The sequence below is a fragment of the Neovison vison genome, chromosome 5 (assembly GCF_020171115.1).
Source record: "Neovison vison isolate M4711 chromosome 5, ASM_NN_V1, whole genome shotgun sequence".
In the NCBI taxonomy this organism is placed as follows: Eukaryota; Metazoa; Chordata; class Mammalia; order Carnivora; family Mustelidae; genus Neogale; species Neogale vison.
Window position 1 is genome coordinate 64617051 of NC_058095.1, and position 21487 is coordinate 64638537.

The following is a 21487-nucleotide window of genomic DNA, read 5'->3' on the forward strand; positions in this document are numbered from 1 at the left end:
GAAATCAGTTGCATTTCTCAACACCAACAACAAGACAGAAGAAAGAGAAATTAAGGAGTCAATCCCATTTACAATTGCACCCCAAACCATAAGATACCTAGGAATAAACCTAACCAAAGAGGCTAAGAATCTATACTCAGAAAACTATAAAGTACTCATGAAAGAAATTGAGGAAGACACAAAGAAATGGAAAAATGTTCCATGCTCCTGGATTGGAAGAATAAATATTGTGAAAATGTCTACGCTACCTAAAGCAATCTACACATTTAATGCAATTCCTATCAAAGTACCATCCATCTTTTCCAAAGAAATGGAACAAATAATTTTAAAATGTATATGGAACCAGAAACGACCTCGAATAGCCAAAGGGATATTGAAAAACAAAGCCAAAGTTGATGGCATCACAATTCCGGACTTCAAGCTTTATTACAAAGCTGTCATCATCAAGACAGCATGGTACTGGCACAAAAACAGACACATAGATCAATGGAACAGAATAGAGAGCCCAGAAATAGACCCTCAACTCTATGGTCAACTAATCTTCAACAAAGCAGGAAAGAATGTCCAATGGAAAAAAGACAGCCTCTTCAATAAATGGTGTTGGGAAAATTGGACAGCCACCTGCAGAAAAATGAAATTGGACCATTTCCTTACACCACACACAAAAATAGATTCAAAATGGATTAAGGACCTCAATGTGAGAAAGGAATCCATCAAAATCCTTGAGGAGAACACAGGCAGCAACCTCTTCGATCTCAGCCGCAGCAACATCTTCCTAGGAACATCGCCAAAGGCAAGGGAAGCAAGGGCAAAAATGAACTTTTCGGATTTCATCAAAATCAAAAGCTTTTGCACAGTAAAGGAAACAGTTAACAAAACCAAAAGACAACTGACAGAATGGGAGAAGATATTTGCAAACGACATATCAGATAAAGGACTAGTGTCCAAAATCTATAAAGAACTTAACAAACTCAACACCCAAAGAACAAATAATCCAATCAAGAAATGGGCAGAGGACATGAACAGACGTTTCTGCAAAGAAGACATCCAGATGGCCAACAGACACATGAAAAAGTGCTCCATATCACTCGGCATCAGGGAAATACAAATCAAAACCACAATGAGATATCACCTCACACCAGTCAGAATGGCTAAAATCAACAAGTCAGGAAATGACAGATGCTGATGAGGATGCGGAGAAAGGGGAACCCTCCTACAATGTTGGTGGGAATGCAAGCTGGTGCAACCCCTCTGGAAAACAGCATGGAGGTTCCTCAAAATGTTGAGAATAGAACTGCCCTATGACCCAGCAATTGCACTACTGGGAATTTACCCTAAAGATACAAACGTAGTGATCCAAAGGGGCACGTGCACCCGAATGTTTATAGCAGCAATGTCCACAATAGCCAAACTATGGAAAGAACCTAGATGTCCATCAACAGATGAATGGATCAAGAAGATGTGGTATATATACACAATGGAATACTATGCAGCCATCAAAAGAAACGAAATCTTGCCATTTGCGACAACATGGATGGAACTAGAGCGTATCATGCTTAGCGAAATAAGTCAAGCGGAGAAAGACAACTATCATATGATCTCCCTGATATGAGGGAGTGGTGATGCAACATGGGGGCTTCAGTGGGTAGGAGAAGAATCCATGAAACAAGATGGGATAGGGAGGGAGACAAACCATAAGTGACTCTTAATCTCACGAAACAAACTGTGGGTTGCTGGGGGGAGGGGGGCTGGGAGAAGGGGGGTAGGGTTATGGACATTGGGGAGGGTATGTGCTTTTGGGTAAATTGGAAGGGGAGATGAACCATGAGAGACTATGGACTCTGAAAAACAGTCTGAGGGGTTTGAAGTGGCGGGGGGTGGGGTGGGAAGTTGGGGTACCAGGTGGTGGGTATTATAGAGGGCACAACTTGCATGGAGCACTGGGTGTGGTGAAAAAATAATGAATACTGTTTTTCTGAAAATAAATAAATTGGAAAAAAAATTTGGTGGAATTCACCAGTGAAATAGAAAGAAAAAAAAAAAGAAAAAAGAAAAAAAGATGGCACAAAATTACAGACCTAGGATCTCAAAATATGTAAAAGACACTCTGTGTGACATGGTGCCTCACACACTCTTACCTCAGAATACCAGTTAGAGCCTTTATCATCCTACTGACAAACATCAGCAAGTAATAAAAAATACATAATATATGATAATAAAATTAACAGCTTGATTTAAAACATATATGCTGTTCCTGGTACTCCACAGAGAATACAAACCTTTTTTCTTTTTCTTCAAATAAGACTTAGTTTGTCCCAGAAAATTGTAAATTGTGTTGTCTTCATGTAGCTAAAGCTACAATAAAAGGCAAATCCGTACCTTTAAATGCTTTCATTATCAACCAAGAAATGACAGACTTAAACAGAGAATTTTACTCAAAATACTAAGGATGAATAATGAATGAAAGGATGAAAAAAGATCAAAGTAGAAACAAATTAATCAAACAGATTAACAGTAGAATTGATAAACTAATCTAGCCCAGTCTTTGTATTCAAGGAATGTGGAGTGACATGCTCTATCCTTCTGAATAAGAAGATTATTAATATTTTAATTATGTTGATACAAGTCTGTATGCTTGCCAAACGTGCATTCAGTGGGAAAACATCTGAAAAGACATATAGCAAAATGCTAGCAGCATTTTTCTCCAATTGGTGCCATTCAAGGTAACATTAATTTTCTTCTTCATGTGTTTCTGTGGTTTCAAAACCTTCTGGGATGAATATATAATTTCATGATCAGAAAAAGTGAAGCTACTGTCTTGAGATACTAGATGATATTTCTTGGTGACATGTACATTTAACGTAATGCCAATCAAAATACAAAGAGACCGATGAAGGACGGAGGGGGTACTTTAAGAAGGTCACCCAGGAGATAGAGCTTTTTGCAACAGTGATGGTGGGAAACCGATTCCACAGACCCCAAAACTTAGTGTTAAGCTACAATTACCAATTTAAACTTCAATTAGGCAGCTGGCTAGTACCTTCTAATGGGACTGCTTCCATACTTCCAATAAGATTCTGTAAATTTAGAACACCAACAATGATTAAAACAAATCAACTCCTAACACCACCTACCACTCAGATCGCCACATGGCCCAATGCCAGGATCAAATTGCAACAGACTAATCTGAAGGCAGATGAAGCCATAGAGAAAAATCCCCTGTGAGCACATGGCACAGCTTGTCTCTTAAAACAGTGACAACCCTGTGCTAAGGTGGGAAGTGGCTTCAACCTCTCTCACCCGGGGAGCCCGAACATCACAGCCCCTGAGCCTAGATGGAACAGGAAACAGGAAGCCACCTGTCTGTACCTTCCTGGCACCACTGTGAGCCAGCAGAATATTAGAGTTACTGGCAATCTTCATCATGTAACCAAGTTCCAGACTGGTCAAAGGATTATTTTTATTTTATTTTGCATTTTTTTAAAGGATTATTTTAAAAACTGAAATCGTGATCATTTAATTTCACTGTGGATTGGGGAAGATCTTTCCCAGAAAGGACGGCGAGGAGAAAAGAGGCAATGAACTCAGATGTGAATGACCCAGTGACTTGATACCAAGCCCTGGAAGGGGTTTAGGGAAATGAGCACTCTCACGGACCTGCTGGTAGGAACAGATCAGAATGGTATTTCTGGGGGGCAAACTGGCTGAATGTATTGAGTGTCTTTAAAATGGCCATATGCTGACACTGTAAGCCAGTGTTTAGGAATTTTTCCTAAGGAAATAATCAGATATTTTAAAAAGTCTTTACAATATCAAAAGATTAGAAAAGAATATAAATGTTCAACAAACAGGTGACCAGTAAATTACATATGAAATGTTTATAGAAGAGACTACTGTCTGGCCGAAAAATCATGTTTCAAAGAATAATGAGAAGGCGCCTGGGTGGCTCAGTGGGTTAAGCCGCTGCCTTCAGCTCAGGTCATGATCTCAGGGTCCTGGGATCGAGTCCCCCATCGGGATCTCTGCTCAGCAGGGAGCCTGCTTCCCTCTCTCTCTCTCTGCCTGCCTCTCCGACTACTTGTGATTTCTCTCTGTCAAATAAATAAATAAAATCTTTAAAAAAAAAGAATAATGAGAATATGCTCAGAAAATATTGAATTAAAAAAAAGAGTATGGACAAGATAAGCCTAAAATTTTTTTGAAGATTCACTTATTTATATTTGAGAGAGAGAAAGAGAGTGGGTGTGAGCGTGTATGCGTGCGCTCACATGCGAGTGAGCAGGGCTGGGGGTGTAGGGGGTGAGGGATGGAAGAAAAAGGAGAGAGGATCCCCAGCAGACTCTCTGCTGAACAGGGAGCTTTATGTGGGGCTTGGTCCCATGACCCTGAGACCGTGACCTGAGCTGAAACAAAACTCCCAACCTACTGAGTCACCCAGGTACCCCTAAAACTTTTTTTTTTAACTTGTAGGACACACACATACATAAATCTGGGAGGGGAAAAAACACCACAAGCCCCACCAAATTAGTGTTATATTATTACTTGGCAGGAAAATTAGGGATGAGTTTAATTCTCTATTACCAGCAGCCCAAAGCATGCTAACTGATAGGCCTGGGTTAACTCTCTCTTATTCTGAGCCAGTAAGACTCAGCTTATTTGCTGCCTCTTCCAAGAAGCCCTCCTGCACTACCTTCCTTTGTCCCCAATTATTCTAGGCGCTCCTTCATGGCACTGGACTCTGAGCTATCCTGTGATACTCTTTTTCCCTGCGTCATACTCACTCATTTGGTTTACTCTATCCCTGCTACACTTGGAACTGGCCACAGTCAGAAATTGGAGTGTTTCATTTTTGTGCCCCCGATCTGTGCGGAACAGACCTTCAGGCTGGGCAGCGGATTCTCTGCGCTCTGTGAATCTGAAGTTCAAGGAGGGGAAGGACTAAGAAGGGTGAGCCAACACGGAGACAGAGGTACACCCCGCCTTACCTTGGCCAGCAGGCTCGAAACATGTTTGACTTCACTGTGGGCCTTCACTAACTCTTGCTTGAGCTCGGTGCAAGACAGCTCCAGCTGCTCCTTCTCGGCGCGAGCAACCCTCGACATCTCTTGAACCTCACGACCCTCGGCCGTGTGCCCCACAGGGCTGGTCTCCGTAGCCTTCTGCTTCTCGTTCTCCAAATGAGCCTTCAGCGACCCGTGTTCCATCCACAGCCCTTCGAGTGTGGCTCTGCACTCCTCCAGACTGAGCCATTGCGCCGTTATTCCGCCGCTCCAGGTCCAGACACCCATTCAGTTTTCGTTTTCTTCCTTCAGATGTTTAATCATGTCTAAAGCACCTTGGTTTTCCTCCTCGACCTTCCGCAAGCTGCAGGTCAGCTGCTGCTGGATGTTGAGCAGCTTTTCTCTTTCAAAGCGGCCCTGGTCCAGGATTTCCGCACACTTCTGCTCCAGCTCGAGGATCTTTCCCTCCTGCGCCGCGGGCTCCTCGTTCTTCACCCGCTCCTGCAAGAGGTTCAGGAGTTTCTCGTTTTCCTGACTAAGCTGCTCAGCTCTCTCCCGGTGCTGGTGGAAGGACGTTTCTAAGAGCGCCTTCTCATCCACGAGCTTCTCGTTTTCAGCGGTCAGCTCCTGTACCATCTGCTGCTGGTCGGACAGTTCCTGCAAAGTGGCCTGGAGCTCTTCAGCCGTGCTGTGATGCTTCTCCTCAATCTTCTGGATCTTTTCCGTGAGGGAGGCCAGGGACAGCTCGCTCGCGTTGTTAGGGGAACTGCCGCTGGTCGAACACCTGGAGCCCTTAAAGGGGTTGTTGGTGGAGGACAGGGGCTGGGAAGGGGTGTCTGCTGCAATGTGCTCAAAATCGGAGGCATCGGGGGACAGAGAAGCTTTGGTAAGGTCGCTGCTCAAAGAGCCCCATGTCCGTAATGCATTTCCATGTCTGCTGTTCGCGGACTCCTCGATGTCCCTGGACTACTGATGCCCCGTCGGGCTGCCTAAGCTTGACTCCTGAGTTAGGGACGTCAGGCAGCTGCTGTCCCCGGTGTGACTCACGCCCCCCTCTGAATTTGGGGAATGCTCCAGGTAAGTTAGTTTCTCCCTCAAGGCCCGGTTCTCCTCCTCGAGCTCTGCAAGTTCTTTCTGGAAACTCTTGTTTTTCTCCTCTAGAGTGCATATCAGGGGTTCTGAGTCACCCAGCAAGGAGGAGGTTCTGTCTGGGCTGGCATCTGAAGCCTCAGCTCCTTTGGTGCCTGGAGTCCTTTTTTCCTTTCATTTCTTCAGTTCGCTTCGAAGCCTGTTAATTTCACTGTCTTTCGCTTTGGCTTCAGCGAGAAGTTCCCGAACCTGGGACTCGAGCACAGCTTTCTCCCCGCCTTCAGGCTCTTGCTTGGGTCTCGTGGAAGTGGTCCTCAGGTGCTTAGTAGGGGTGGGCGTGCTGGAAGAAGTTGGACTGGACACCGGCTTCCTGGGGTTGGAGGGACCGCTTGGCACAGTTCTCTCTCTAGAGACAGTTGCTGAAAGTTCTCGAGGAGCTGGAATGCCTGTCCGTTTGGTTGTTGGCACGGCCCCTAAGGACAGAAGGAGTAGAAACCAATGAAGCAAGGCAAATACTTTTATACATGAAACCCAAGTGACTTTAAGTCTCGTGGGATATTGAAGAGGGTAGCTGTTGCCCTTTACTCATGCCCCCCACACCCCGGCTCTGGATAAGTATTTGGGTCTGGCTGTGTTTTGCACATTCTTGTAAAATGAAGATTGCCTCCTCCCACAGCCCTATACTTTGGGGGAAGCTGGACTCCATGCCTGAGCTCCTTCTCATAACTACATGCCAGCACAGTTGCTGGTTCAAGGCAGGGTTTCTGGGTGAAACAGCAGGAGAGGGTTGAGTCATATAAAGTCTGGGAATGGCTGTCACCTGTTGTCACCACAAGAGGAAGAGAACGCAGAGTACACAAAGAAGGAAACCGAATTCTTAGTAGCACCGTGGAGTTACCCAATCTGTCAACCCTGGAGCTTAGCCTAGAGCCGGCTGTTCCAACGACACAAACCAATAAATACCCTTCATTCATGGCACCGTTAATTGGGTTTTCTGTAACTTGCAGCTTAATGCGTTTGAACCGTAACCTTGGCAACTGAACAGCTTCCCGACAAAATGCAAGTTCATCTTGAATTTTTTAAATTTTTTTTTAATTCACCAACATCTTGTGAATGAGCATGAACTGGACTGAGAAATCACAACACACAAATAATACCACGTTAAGACTAATCTAACCCAGTGACACGCTGCTTTAATTACTGGTGGCAAAGGTGAGCTTATTTGTATCCAGAGAAACAAGAGTACACGGAGCGGGGCCACCTTGCATGCCTCTGTGGTACAGTTTTCAATGTTAAAGGGATTTACATAGTGCGGAAGTGATACAGATCTTTAAGGGGAAATGTAAGGTACAAAACTGTTTTCTATATTGGTCCAAACTACATTACAATATTAAAATAAATTCTGGGGGTGAAAACCCAGACATCAATCTCTTATATGCCTCAGAAATGAAACCCACCTCAGAGGTTAGGGTGTAAATGAACATTTTGGACCTATTTTTACAAACTGGAAGACCCCTGATGAATGGAGGCTGACTGCTGTGACTTACCTAACTCTACACGTTGGGTTGAAGACCTCCAGTAACAAAGGACCCTAGAAGGAGTCACCAATTCCCAGGGCTCCAAAAAGGAGGAAGTGGCGGGGGTATGCCCGCACAGACTGGCAGCAGCCACAGTCTACAAGCATGGAGCAGAGCCCAGCATGGCACAGGAGCCCTAAGCCTGTGGTCAGGACGCGACTAAGGAGCACCTGTGGATCTGAGCATCCTGAAACGGGAGGTGATGATGTGAAGGCCAATGCCATTCACTGCTGCGTCTAACAGTCAAGTGCCCTTGAAAACTCTGAGATAAAGGCTAAGCTGGGGGCACCTGGGTGGCTCAGCTGGGTGGGCAGCGGACTTGATTCTGGCTCGGGTCATAATCTCAGGGTCCTGTGACCCAGCCCTGCAGGTTCTCAGGCTCTGCACTCAGCAGGGAGTCTGCTTCTCCCTCTGCCCCTCCCCCTGCTCCTGCTCTCTTTTAAATGCTCTCTCCTTTTAAAAGAAGATTTTACTTATTTATTTAACAGAGAGAGAGCACAAGAAGAGGGATGGGAGAGGAAGAAACAGGCTCCCCAATGAGCAGGGAGACCTATGCAGCTTGATCCCAGGAACCCGGGATCATGACCTGGGCTGAAGGCAGACGCTTACTGACTGAGCCACCCAGGCACCCCATTAAATAAAATCTTTAAAAATAAAAAAGAAGGTAAGCTATCATACTAGTATACAGAAAAACTATGGTTTTTACAGTAACTTTTCAAACTAAGTTACTGGAGAGCTAAGACTACTATGATACACCCTTAGTACTTTTGGCTGTCTGACTTGCATCCTACTTAATGGAGAAAACACTCGGGGAACAAAAGATTTATTTAATTATTCTTGTAAAATGAAGATTGCAATCACTCAGCAATAAAATGTTTTAGTAACACTGGATTAGGTAATCCTGATGATGCCAAGGGCCCCTAAGGAAAACGGAAGATGGGAGTCCAGTTTTGGCCAAACTGTTGTCAGAACAGGCAGCCGGGGGGATCCCAACTGGTCATCACAGAGCCACTGGCCCTTCCATACACAGACACTGAAACTAAGGCTCCTTTTCGAGCATTCGTCGGCCGGGCAGGCATCAAACTGAACAACAGATCAGCTCTATCATCATTTCCAGCCCCAGGGGACTCCACCCTCTGCAGCCAAATCTTAGTTCATTCTCCACATAGGTGTTACTACTTGCACCTTACCTAAACCACGAGGAATTTTTTTAATGTCAAAATACATTTGTGAAAGACATCCAGCTGTGTGTTATGAAATACACAATCCAGTCGTATTTGTTACTACAACTGTTCTTTTTCTGTAATCCCTTCTGACACCTCATCAGCACCGAAGGAAGTCACTAGTGTGACTGTTCTCCTAAGTTGCTTTTTTTTTTTTTAAAGGTTCTTCCCAGCTTTGTACACATCATTTCCAAAACCGTAATTACCATAGGTTAAGTGTAGAGGGTGGCGAAAATTCACTGTGGGACCAGATTAAGGTTGGTGCGTGGTGGCTCACCACCCCATGCAGCGCAGGTGTCCAGGCGTCCTCGTCCTGGACACAGCGGGCGAGTCTTATTGCTTAGAATGCAGTCAGTCAGAGGATCTACAACTCTGTCCACCTCAAGTACTGTGAGTAAAAACGTCTCACTGCTAGGGCGCCTGGGGGGCTCAGTTGGGCAATTGCTTTCCACTCAGGTCATGATCCCAGAGATCCAGATTCGAGTGCCGCATGAGGCTCCCAGCTCAGCAGGAGTTTGCTTCTCCCTCTGACCCTCCTCCACTCTTTCTCTCCCACTCTCTCTCTCAAATAAATAAAATAATAATTTTAAAAAGCCTCATTGCTAAAGCATTACGTCCTAGAAGCCTGAAAAGGGGCACAGCTCCTGACACATACACCGTGGCAAGGGGGGCAGAGAGGTGGCCGGAAGCCTGGGGCTGATGGAACAGGGACCGCTTGGCTGGCACTCTTACTTCTTGGGACTTTCCCCATCCTCACACCAGACCGTCACTTATTCCTACTGAGGCTGGCTGTCAAACTACATGAATTTAAAATGAAAGCAAGCTCTACCTCATAATTGGGAAGACTAATGTGATTTTTTAAAAAGATTTTATTTATTTATTTGACAGAGACAGCAAGAAAGGGAACACAAGCAGGGGGAGTGGGAGAGGGAGAAGCAGGCTCTCCATAGAGCAGGGAGCCCAATGTGGGGCTCGATCCCAGGATGCTGGGATCATGACCTGAGTTGAAGGCAGATACTTAATGACTGAGCCACCCAGGTGCCCCTTATATGTTACATTCTAAAATGCCAAATGAAGGGCACCTGGGTGGCTCAGTCAGTTAAGCACCACCTTTGGCTAAGGTCATGATCTCAGGGTCCTGGGAACCAGCCCGGGATGGGGCTCCCTGCTCAACAGGGAGCTTTCTTCCTCTCCCTTTGCCCCTCTCCCTGATTGTGCTCTCTTGATCACTCTCTCTGAAATTAAAAAATAAAAAATCTTTAAAAGAAAAATATATTTAAACGTCCTCCCCCCTTTCTTTTTTGGTAACCACCCAAAACCTAAAACCCTAAAACCTGCTGTTTCTGGAAATGTTTCCATATTTTTGTTTTGTTTTTCCTTTTGGTATGGATCCAGTCGAAGTCCTTAAGAATGCTTCATCTAAATGTCTGAACTGTGCTCACAGGTCCTCCATTCCAGTCTCTCCCGGCTTGGAGATCTAATGGACTAATATGACTTAAACATCTTGCTTGCTATTCTGTTCCAGAATCTGTAAGCAATTCCCCCCTACCCCCACCTCACCCGCCGGATCATCAATGTCAAACGTCTTCCCTGGGCTTTCAGGATCAGGCATAATAGTGTCCAAATCAACATATCCAACCTTTTCATTTTAGGGCCCCCCCCAACATATCTATTTAACCCATTAAATGTCCCCAGTAGATCTATGGCTTATTGAAATAGCATTTCCTTTCCACTGGATCCTTCTGATGGGCATTTAAACATACTTAACTCTCCTCAATTATTAAAAAAAAAAAATCTGGGGCACCTGACTGGCTTAGTCAGTAGAGCATGTGACTCTTGATCTTGTGGTTATGAGTTCAAGCCCCACATTGAGTGTAGAAATTGCTTAAAAATAAAAGCTTTTAAAAAAAGAAATCTGGAGTCCACATCGTCCTCCAGCTAATATCTAATCTTGTTTACTGGTTGTCTTCCGTTCTTCCCCTGTCATTCGCTCCTCTACCCACTGCCATTACTCAACCAAAACCCTATCTGCTGAGGCCATCGGTGACCTCCACGTGGGCCAACACAACAGACATCATCAGTCCTCTCAGCAGAGCTGGCACAACTCCCTCCTTTCTGAAGCACACCTCTGATGTCCCACTCTCCAGGTTTCTCTCTTAATCCAGGAGCAGTCCTCTGTCTCTTCCTTTGCTGGCTCCTCCTCCTCTCTCTGCTTCTATTTGTCAGAAGCTTCCGACTTATGTCCTGAGCCTTTTTTCTTCTTTTATTACAAATTATTTTCTTGGTGATACTACTCCATCTCATGATCTTTTTTAAAAAAATTTTTTTTAATTTTATTTATTTATTTGACAGAGAGAGATCACAAGCAGGCAGAGAGAGAGAGGAGGAAGCAGGCTCCCTGCTGAGCAGAGAGCCTGATGCGGAACTCGATCACAGGACCCTGAAATCAGGACCTGAGCCGAAGGCAGCGGCTCAACCCACTGAGCCACCCAGGCGCCCTCCATCTCATGATCTTAAAATACCACCTATATACTGATGACTCCCTAATTGGGTTCTTATATGAACCACTCATCTGAGCAACAGATCTGAATATCAAACTACCTATTCGATCAGCATAAGTGAATTATAACAAAAGTACCTCTAGTTTGGATAAAAGGCATAAGGGTAGATTAAGAAAGAGTGAACAGAATGTGTGAAAGACCTGGAGTGCAGAGAGCACTGGCAAGGAGGGGGCTGATAAGGAAGAAGGCTCATTTATAGAGGGAGCTCAAGGATGGCCTCACTGACAGAGCTGGAGTTTCAAGGGGATCTACACCCATTAAAACAAGGCCAGAATGCTTGGAAGAAAGAAGAAGACGGCACAAGAAAAAGCTCTCAAAAATTTTAAATACGTTCTTTTTTTAATTAAAAAATTCAATAGAAAGGATGGAATGCAAAATCAAGGAACTCTCCCAATATGTGGAAAAAAATTATAACAAGATGGAAATAGAAAAGAAAAAAAAAAAAGAGAGAGAGAGAGAGAGAGACACCCAGAAATCAGAAATATAGACCCATGGAAACAGAGTGGAGGAAATTCCCAAAGGACTGATGTGAAAGAATTCCCCAAGGATGAAGAATATTGAGTCTCCAGAACTTGTGTCACACGAAGTGAATGAAAAAGACCCACATGATGGTAAAATACGCTGTCTATAAATTTTCAGAACAACAAGAACACCTACAAGTCTGGGGAAGGGGTGTGAGCTTGAGACTGGCCATATTGTAGCAATACTGAACTCTTGGAGGCAAAAAGCAAATGCCTTCAAAGTTCTGAGGGAACTCAGAAACTAAACTCAGAAACGGTAACACCCTTTTTCTAAGTAAGTCATTTGAAAACAAAGGAGTAAACCAGAGAGACAGAGAGAGAAGGTGAATTATCCAGGGAGAGCAGAGGTTCTAAGAGAGCAGACCAGTCAAGGTGAGTCTCAAGATGGTACCCATGGACCAAGTCGGGAGAATAAATCCAAGCTGGGTCAAGAGGATAAAGTGCAACTGAGGGAAGTTTCTTGGAAAGAACATCTAACTGATGAAGAATATGAAAAAGAATGAGGATGTAATAAAAAAAAAACAGTGAGAAAACCAGAAACTTCATAAAAACAAGAAGTTGCATGAGAAAGGTCACAAAATTTTAACAGATGACTTTCCTCTGCAGGGAATATATATATAGTCACAATTACATCAGTACTATTTCAATTGATCTATACACAATCTGCAAGATGATTTTATAGAACATTGGAACATTATCCCAGCTAGCAAAAGAGTTAAAGTAGAGGGCACCTGGTGGGTTCAGTTGGTACAGCATGTGACTCTTGCTCTTAGGGTTGTGAGTTCGAGCCCCACACTGGATGTAGAGATTACTTTAAAAAAAAATTAAAAAGCTTTAAGAAAAAGTGAAAGTACAAATGAAAGACATGGGGAGGTAGACCACAGGTGGAAAAAGCTGGTAGAAATTGTAGTGACAATAATATCCAACCTCATCCTGCAAATGGAGAGTTTCAAAGATACTATATACAACCGACAAAGCAAGAAATAAACATGGAAAATGTTACTGAAATAAAGGATGTAGGCAAGAAAGGAACTTAAAGAAGTCACATTAAGACTGCGAGGAGGTGAAGTTATGAGTTAAATCCTCATCTGTTAGAGGAGGAGTCAACAAAATGTCTATATCTGAAAAACTAGGGGCACCTCAGTGGCTCAGCTGGTTGAGTGACTGCCTTTGGCTCAGGTCATGATCCTGGAGTTCCAGGATCGAGCCCCACATCCAGCTCCCTGCTCAGCAGGGTGTCTGCTTCTCCCTCTGCCCTTCCCCCTCTCATGTTCTCATACTCTCTCAAACAAATAAGATCTTAAAAAAAAATGAAAAGCCAAAAACTAGCTATGTTAGGAGAATGAGAAGACAAATCACAGGCTGAGAGAAAATACTTGCAAAATATATATCTGATAAAGGGCTGTTATCCAAAACAGACAAAGAACTCAAGAATAAAAAAACAAACAACTCGAATTAAAAATGGGTAAAAGAGGGGCTCCTGGGTGGCTCAGTGGCTTAAGCCTCTGCCTTTGGCTCAGGTCATGATCCCAGGGTCCTGGGATCGAGCCCCACATCAGGCTCTCTGCTCAGCAAGGAACCTGCTTCCTCCTCTTTCCCTGCCTGCCTCTCTGACAACTTGTAATCTCTGTCTATCAAATAAATAATTTTTTTAAATGGGCAGAATACCTGAACAGACACCTCACCAAAGAAGACAAACAGATGGCAAATAAGCATATGAAAAGACATCCCACACCACCTGTCATTAGGGAAGAACAATTTAAAACAACGATGAGAGACCACAACACGCCGAAGAGAATGGCTAAAATCCAAAACGCCAACAACCCCTCCTGCTGCCGAGAAGGAAGTGGAGCAATAGGAATGCTCCTTCATTGCTGGTGGGAATGCAGAATGGTATGGCCACTGGGGAAGACGGTTTGGCAGTTCCTTACAAAACTAAACATACTCTTTGCCATGATTCAGCAATCGCATACCCTGGTATTTACCCAAATGGGTTGAAAACTCACATCTACGCACAAACCAGCACACAGCTGTTCACAGCAGTGCTATTCATAATCGCCAAAACGTGGAAGCCACCAAGATGTCCTTCAGGAGGTGAATGGAGGAACCGTGATACATCCAGGCAATGGAGTATTATTCAGTGCAAAAAAGAAATGTGCTACGAAGCTCCAAAAATAGGGAGGATCCTTAAACACAGACTAAGAAAAAGCAGCCAATCTGAAAAGGCTCCGTACTGTATGATTTCAACTATCTGATACTCTGGAAAAGGCAAAATTATGAAGACAGCAGAAAGATCAGTGGTTGCCATGGGGTCGGGGGAAGGGAGAACGAATAGGGGTGCACAGAGGACTCTTAGGGCCATGAGTCTATTCTGTATGGTATTATCATACTGGATACATTTGCCCAGACCCACAGAATGTAAACCACAGACTCTGGGTAACTGTGATGCGTCAACATAAGTGCATCAGCTCTAACAATTGTACCACTGCGGTGAGGGACACTGATGGCGAGGGAGGCTGTCCACACTTGTGTTGGGAGGGCGGGGGTTGTATGGGCATTCTGTGCTCGCCCAATTTTGCTGTGCCCAAACCTGCTCTAAAAGTCTATTTAAAAAAAAAAAATGCAGCGTACACAAGTATAAGCGGTTAACTTTGAGAAGTGGGAAGGTGTAGGGCAACAGCAGTTTTGCTTTTCACGAGAAGAGGCCCTGTACCATTCCATTTTCTAACCTGTGCATGCACTACCTTGGATGGTAAGCATGGAGAAAAAGAAATGGGAATGTTTGCAAATACGGTGCGGAAGTAGGTAATCAGCAGTCTGTTGGTTTTATGGGCAGCACTGTTCCTTTGGACTTAGAACAAGGGAGATAACGGCAAAAAGTCTAAGGCCACACAGCCAGAAGGAACTAAGCTTTGGTATCAAATCGCCGGCCCCACCTCACTGGTGACTGCAACATCATTTTTTCTGAGCTAGACCAACCCTGCGGGGAGTTTCAGTGGAGTATCTTCTAGAGATTCATGTATTTCATATTAAACCTCACAGAAACTCCTCTGCAAACCAAACAGCAGGGAAAACGCACAAAAGAATCCTACAGAGGCTAATGAACCATATTACTTGCTTATTTTGCTGCCTTCGAGAAAAGCAAAGGGCAGGGTCACCATTTAGAGATGGTTTTTGAAACACCATAAAAGTTTTTTGTCTTGTCTTCATTTTGCACGCCCCCCCCTTTTTTTTTTCTCAGAATGCCAAGTTAATTTTACTCGCACTCCACTTGCTCAGTGGCTTGGGTGAGAGTTTAAAACACTTGTAAATTTGTGTCCTTCTCTTTCCCACAGAGCCACACTGTTCCACGGCCACCATGAACAGTGCTCCAGACGGGAGAGGGTCTCTGAACAAAAGCCCCCTAACACTGTGTGGGGGCTCTGGCCCGGGGAGGATACAGTGACCACTCTGTACTGAGCTCAAGGCAAGATAAGGCAAGAGACAAAGCGGCAGTGTTAACGAGGAGAGATGACAGCACGGGCTGAACGGCTCCTTGTGGGCGGCCCACATGGCCGGGTGCTGGCATCTCCAGGAGAAGCCAAAATGCAAAACGGTTCTGGAAGGGCAGCTCCCAACACGCCATTTGAAAAGCACAGAGCAGGTGGGGATGTCTCCTGTCCGCTGACACTGAAGTGGCCGGGGCAACGGCTGGTCTCACAATTCACTCTGTGTGCTAGGTTAGCTCCTGGCCCACTGTGTGCGCCAAAGGAAATCTTCACAACACCGTTGCACAGGAGATGCCCCCCGGGGTCCCTAGGCAGCAAACAGAGAGGAGGAGGAGGAGCTGAGAGCAGTGGGACTTGTGTGAATTAGAAGATCTGCCTCTCCATGTGCAGCCTTCCTCTCCGTAGAGATGACAAAAGATCCACTTCCCAAGTTGTGAGCGTTTCTGGGGAGGAGGGAGGTATGCGGAGACCAAGGCGGGGCTGGAACGCATGACCCTGAGATCAAGACCTGAGCTGGGCTCAAGAGTTGGACGCTTGACCGAAAGAGCTGCCCACGCGCTCCTATGAGTCTTGATGTAACCAAGAATGACCCGCTCTGGATCACAGTTTAGCTCTGACTCCCTAAAATTACAACTTGGCTGAGTGGTAGCCCCATGTCATTGCAATCAGCGAGAAACTTCCAAATGCCACCATTAAAAGATACCAAATTCACCTGAATTTGCAATGACAGAAATCAGAGAATTAGGTGGACAGGGCATGCCAAATAGGTTTATCTGGATTACCATCACTTTTTCCTGTACTTTTTCTTAAACCATGCATAGGTCAAAACATAGAACTTTAAGGAATTGACCACATTCGTCACACTGGGAGTTCACAAGGCGGGAAATGATACTACCACTTAACGTGTGTAGTGCTTTGGTTTTCAAAGCATCTTCATACACATTAATTTGAGGCTCCCAAAAATCACTTGGCAAAGTATTGTTATCTTCATTTTATGCATAAGGAAACAGAGTCTAGAGGCTTCACAACTTGCCCATGGGTCTCACAATAAGTATGTCTTCCCATACCTAATGAATCACAAAATGTGTTATTTCAGAACTGTTAGAAACAGAGGAATCATGTAACCTAATCTTTCATACCAAGTAGTAGTGACAACGTCTGATCTCGGCTGCTATTTCCCAGTCTCATGTGCCAGTCACCGACGAAGATTTTCAGGGAAAGAGAAGCCGGCATTAGACAGGCCTTCCACCATGGGAAGCGGAAAGATTTGGACAATCCTTCTTTATATGTGGCTGAATTCGATCTTCGTGAATATGGCACATGTTGGTGCCAGTTCTGGGACAATCTGGAACCACGAAGAACAAAACGACTGCTTCTTCCACATGACATCTGAATATGTGACGGCAGCTTTGTTTCTCCTCGGTTTTCTACTCTGTAAGCAGAGCATTCCTAGTCCTTCCTGCCAAGCCTCAGGGGAGCCAGGGGTCACTCATCGGGTGGACTGCCCCAGGAGTCTCTGATTTAGCAATGTCCCTCTGAAACATTACCCAGAATCTCAAAAATGCTGCAGATGTGGTCACCACGAGCAAGGAATCTCCTGGTCACAAGAGAACCCCCAACTCAAGCTTGTAACAATCATAGGAAATGTTTTTGGCTCACGTAACTGGAATGCTGGGAGCAAGTCTGGCTTGGGGTCCAGCAATGAAGAATGTTCTCGTGGCTCATGGCTCTCCCTCCCCTGCCCCTGCGTTCCTCAACAGGCTGCCTTCATCAGTGAGCTGCCTTGCCTCATGCCAGGGGGAGGTCTGGACGGTTCCAGGCCTCACATCCGCACGCCACCACATCCAGGGAAGAGGAAAAATGCTGCACCACCCCCGCGTGGGATATTAGATGACAACTGAAAATTACATATACTGTTGAGCAAGTTACCATTGTTTCAGGACAAAGTTTCCCCTACAACTTCATGGCTAGAAAGAACCATCTTATTTTGCAGTTCAGGATTTTGGAAAAGGCTTGGCCAGGCAGTTATAACTTAGGTCGATGCTGCCTGGTGATTGCCGTCCCCGTGCTGGCTGGGGGCTCAGTCACTTCAAGACTGGCTGGGCCGGACAGGCCAGCTGACTCAGTCACATGGCGGAAAGGACAACCAGGGCCATCATATGGGAGTGGAAGTGGACCACCGGAGTGTGTGGGGGGGAGAGTATTCCAGTAGGGTGGTCTTGGGGTGGCTGAGCCCAGTACAGATGGCTCGGGGCTCCAGGGCTATGTCTGCACACAAGGGTGGGGGTCACTGCAGGGCCTCTTACAAGCCAGGCTTGGCGGTCACATGGGGTCACTTCTGTCCTTTTCCGGTGGCTGAAGCAATCCTAGGCCTGCCCGGATTGAAGGCTCACATTCTTGACAGAGTCGGTGGCAAAGTCACCATGTGGAAGAGCGCATGGGATGGGAGGCAGTTTCCATCTCTGGAAACTACAATTCAATTCATCACGCCCCCCCCTAGGCTGATGACACAGTTTTCTCTCATAAACCCGTTAACTGTATGCCTCTGTTTCTCATCCTAGCGTTCTTCTCGTTAAAATGTCAAGACAGGGAAGCCAAAGGTAATTCCGCTGACGATTTGCCGGTTCCAAAGAGACACTGAAGACAGGGTAAAGTTCATGCTGGTAAATACGAGATGCTCAGTGTTTGGACACTTTATGGGCCAAGCTGGTGCCACTTCTTCGGAACAGGGAGAAGAAGTAAAGGCACGTGGCTCAGTGGGTTAGGCGTCCAACTCTTGATTCTGGCTCAAGTCATGATCTTAGGGTCACGAGATCGAGCCCTGCATTGAGTGTGGAGCCTGCCTAAGATTCTTTCTCTCTCCCAGTCTGCCCACCTCCCACCCCTGATCTGCCCCCTCCAAATAAATAAATAAACTGCTTCACCATGTTCTTCAAAATCAAGCTCTAAAAGCGATAAAAATATGTTTGGCGTTTTACCACCCAAAGCCTAAAGTGAACCTTCCCTTTTCCTTGACTTATGTCATAAATATTTGTAATTGAAAGAAAGAAAAATGGCCCTCCCCTACGTACAACCTACTCTGCAGTGGATACCTTACACGTATGAGCCCATTTAAGGCCTTTGTAGCAGGTGCTGACTTTATGGGTATATTAGGTCACAGGAAACCGAGGCAAAGGTGGGTGCAGATACCCTGCCCAAGGTTACGAGTCTTGAGCTAGAATTCAAACCCGCGAAACGTGGTCTCCAAAGTTCATACTCTTAGTCAACAAACTCGTCCCTCTGCAAGTAGAAATGATAACGCTCTTTCTAAAACTGATGTAATCAAGATCCCCCACTTTCCTGAGATGCGCACAGGAAGAGATATGGAAAGAATGTGTTCTTCTGTGTCGACACAGAGGGGCTTATCAGTCTTTAGTCTGGGATTGTAACACACGCATATATGACAGAGAGCTGTAAACTTTTTTTTTTGAGAGCTGTAAACTTGTCTTTGTGACTTCTACTTTAGCACTAGAATATACAGCATACTCCTCCTCGCATTGAATTATCATACCATTGTCAACTGACCTATGCCACCACCATACCCGACAGTTTACAGGCATACCTCATAGATTCAGGATTTTCTGCAATATTTCCCCCAGATTTTTACCTATGTGCAAGCAGAGGCTGCATATACCTCAGTATTGCTTCTCTTTTCCTTTCTCAATAATAGGACTTTTGCGAGGGGCACGTGGTTTCAGAATAAGGACATTCTCCAGCCTCTTCTGCAGCTGGGGGTGGCTGGGTGACCAAGTTCTGGCCCACTGGATACAGTAGCTTCTGGAAGCTCTCCTTACCAGTCAGTGCTCACTCCTTTCCTCCACTCTGCTGCCTGATATGCACATGTCACACGTGGGACCCTGAGGTCAGGATCTCACCTGGTGGAGCCAGATGTCAGGAAGAATCAAGGCTCAGCACCTTCGAGCCCCAGGTTTCTCAGGTAAAGGTCTGGGTACGTGGCCTAGACCACGTACCCAGACCTTTACCTGGGAAACAAAATCAGGTTTTCATTAATAGAATACGAACTTCTTGACCAACTTGAGTAAGCTTTTATTGCTACAGAGAGTCAAATCCCTACTTCAATTTACATATTATTCATATCTATTTAACACGTAATGTGTATAACCCGTTATATGTAAAACATTTTAAAAAATTTAATAAATTGGGTATTTCTTAAATATGTTACTATAATTACTTATAATACCTTACTGCCTTATAGAACATATATTAATTTATTAAACTTCAATTTATATGTACATATTTAAACCACATTTTATAAAACATACGCATTTAGAAACATGGATCCCGTGCTCATACCTCAAGAACATTTTTCAATTAGCAATAATCGCGCCTCGGATAAACCTCATTGGCTACGATACTGCCACTGCGCAAAGCTCAAGAACATTTTTATCCACGTTCATCCCATGCATGGTCTCAGTGCTGCCCTTGTTATTACGAAGGCCACTTTAAAGCCTTCTCTCCCAGGTTACCAGAGAGCCATCTAAGTAATCTGTTTTGAGATTTGGCGTTTTTTTGAATCCAAGACTGCAATCATAAGATCACTGAAAATTTCGTACCAAGTCTCAAATACATATTTACATGGTATTATGTCAATTTCTTTAAAAAAAAATTCCTGTGAGTGTATATTGGTGACCTAATCACAGAAGCGCTTACTCTGTCACATAATATCTTTCAAAGCCTTGATTTAACGATACGGAACACTTGCAACTGTGAGATTATACTCCACAGAATACACAGCAAATTTGTTTTAAATATGCCTCCCTTTTTCTAAACCAGCTCTGTCAGACGGCCTCTGTAAGGCTCTAAAATGAAAACTGAGGTTATTTTAGGCTGATTCCCCCGAATCTTACTTTGTTATTCAGAATCAAGTAATTAAGAACATGTCACTTGGTTAAAAATGACACTCTGTGAGTCCTGAATGTAAGGAGCTTCCTTTTTTCCCCCTAAGAAATAATTCTGGGAGAAATTAGTATCATATCCAGGCATATTAATTTGAGATACATTAATAATTTTATAATATTAACTCTGCCCCTTCTGGAATGGAGTATAGCTTCTCCATTATTTTAAGTCTTATTTTAAGAACCTCAAGGAGATTTAACACCTTTTACCTTATGTCCTATAATATTCTAGTTAAAATTATTCCTAGATATTTTACGTTACCTCTGCACTGGATTTTTTTTTTCAATTTCTACCATTAACTAGTTATTTCTAGTACAGGAAAAAGCTATTATTTTTTCTATATTTATCTTATATATAAAACATTTTTTAAAATGTTACTTACAAGTTACTTACAAGTGACTTACAGTCACTTACAAATTCCCTTATTCGTCGGTCTAACTTTTCTTTTCAATATTTAAGCCAAAGATGTTTTTGCCTTACTGCATTAATACCAAAGCAATGTAAAATAATAATAATACTTCAAGTTTTATACTTTTTCCAGGACTAATTTTGTGAATTTATATTTTGAGGGAAATGCACCGTTTTTGTATATATTGTTATACACTGAATTCCTCATTTCCTTTATATCTGTAACAATAGATCCTCACTTATTTTTAATATTTTTCCTCTTTTCTTTAATCAGAGATCACGTCCATTATTTGTCTTTTCAAAAAACTAGTGTTTGGTTTGACTTCTCTTCTTTACAGTTTTATGTCTTCTACCTCATGCCTTTCAGCTTTTAACATGATTATTTCTCTCTTTTTTCTTTTGCTTTTCTCCTAGTTTCACAGGTTGACTATTTCACACAGACGTTTTCAGTCCTTTTTCTCTTATGGTAATAAAAGCATCCGTGATCATACATTTTGTGGTTACAAAACCTCACTCCCTCTGTGTATTTCTAGATTATTCATAATTTGTTTTGACCTTCTCTTGGTGCCGAAATTATTTAAACACCATGTCTCTGAATTCCAAAGTAGTTTTTTAAAAAATAATTATCTTTTTATCATTTATTTTGTTGGATTATGATGACAGA

At 44.0% G+C, this 21487-nt stretch overlaps 1 protein-coding gene and 1 pseudogene across 1 annotated transcript in view; both read right to left on the reverse strand.

The window, feature by feature from the left end:
• Positions 1-4743: 4743 nt before the first annotated feature.
• LOC122907367 (cytospin-B-like) overlaps positions 4744-21487 on the reverse strand; it is a 699233-nt gene continuing 682489 nt past the window's right edge. Inside the window, 4 exon segments of the mRNA XM_044250258.1 lie at positions 4744-4938; positions 4986-5241; positions 5243-5297; positions 5300-6562. Coding sequence (XP_044106193.1) covers positions 4744-4938; positions 4986-5241; positions 5243-5297; positions 5300-6562 — 1769 coding nt within the window.
• LOC122907960 lies at positions 19723-19891 on the reverse strand (annotated as a pseudogene).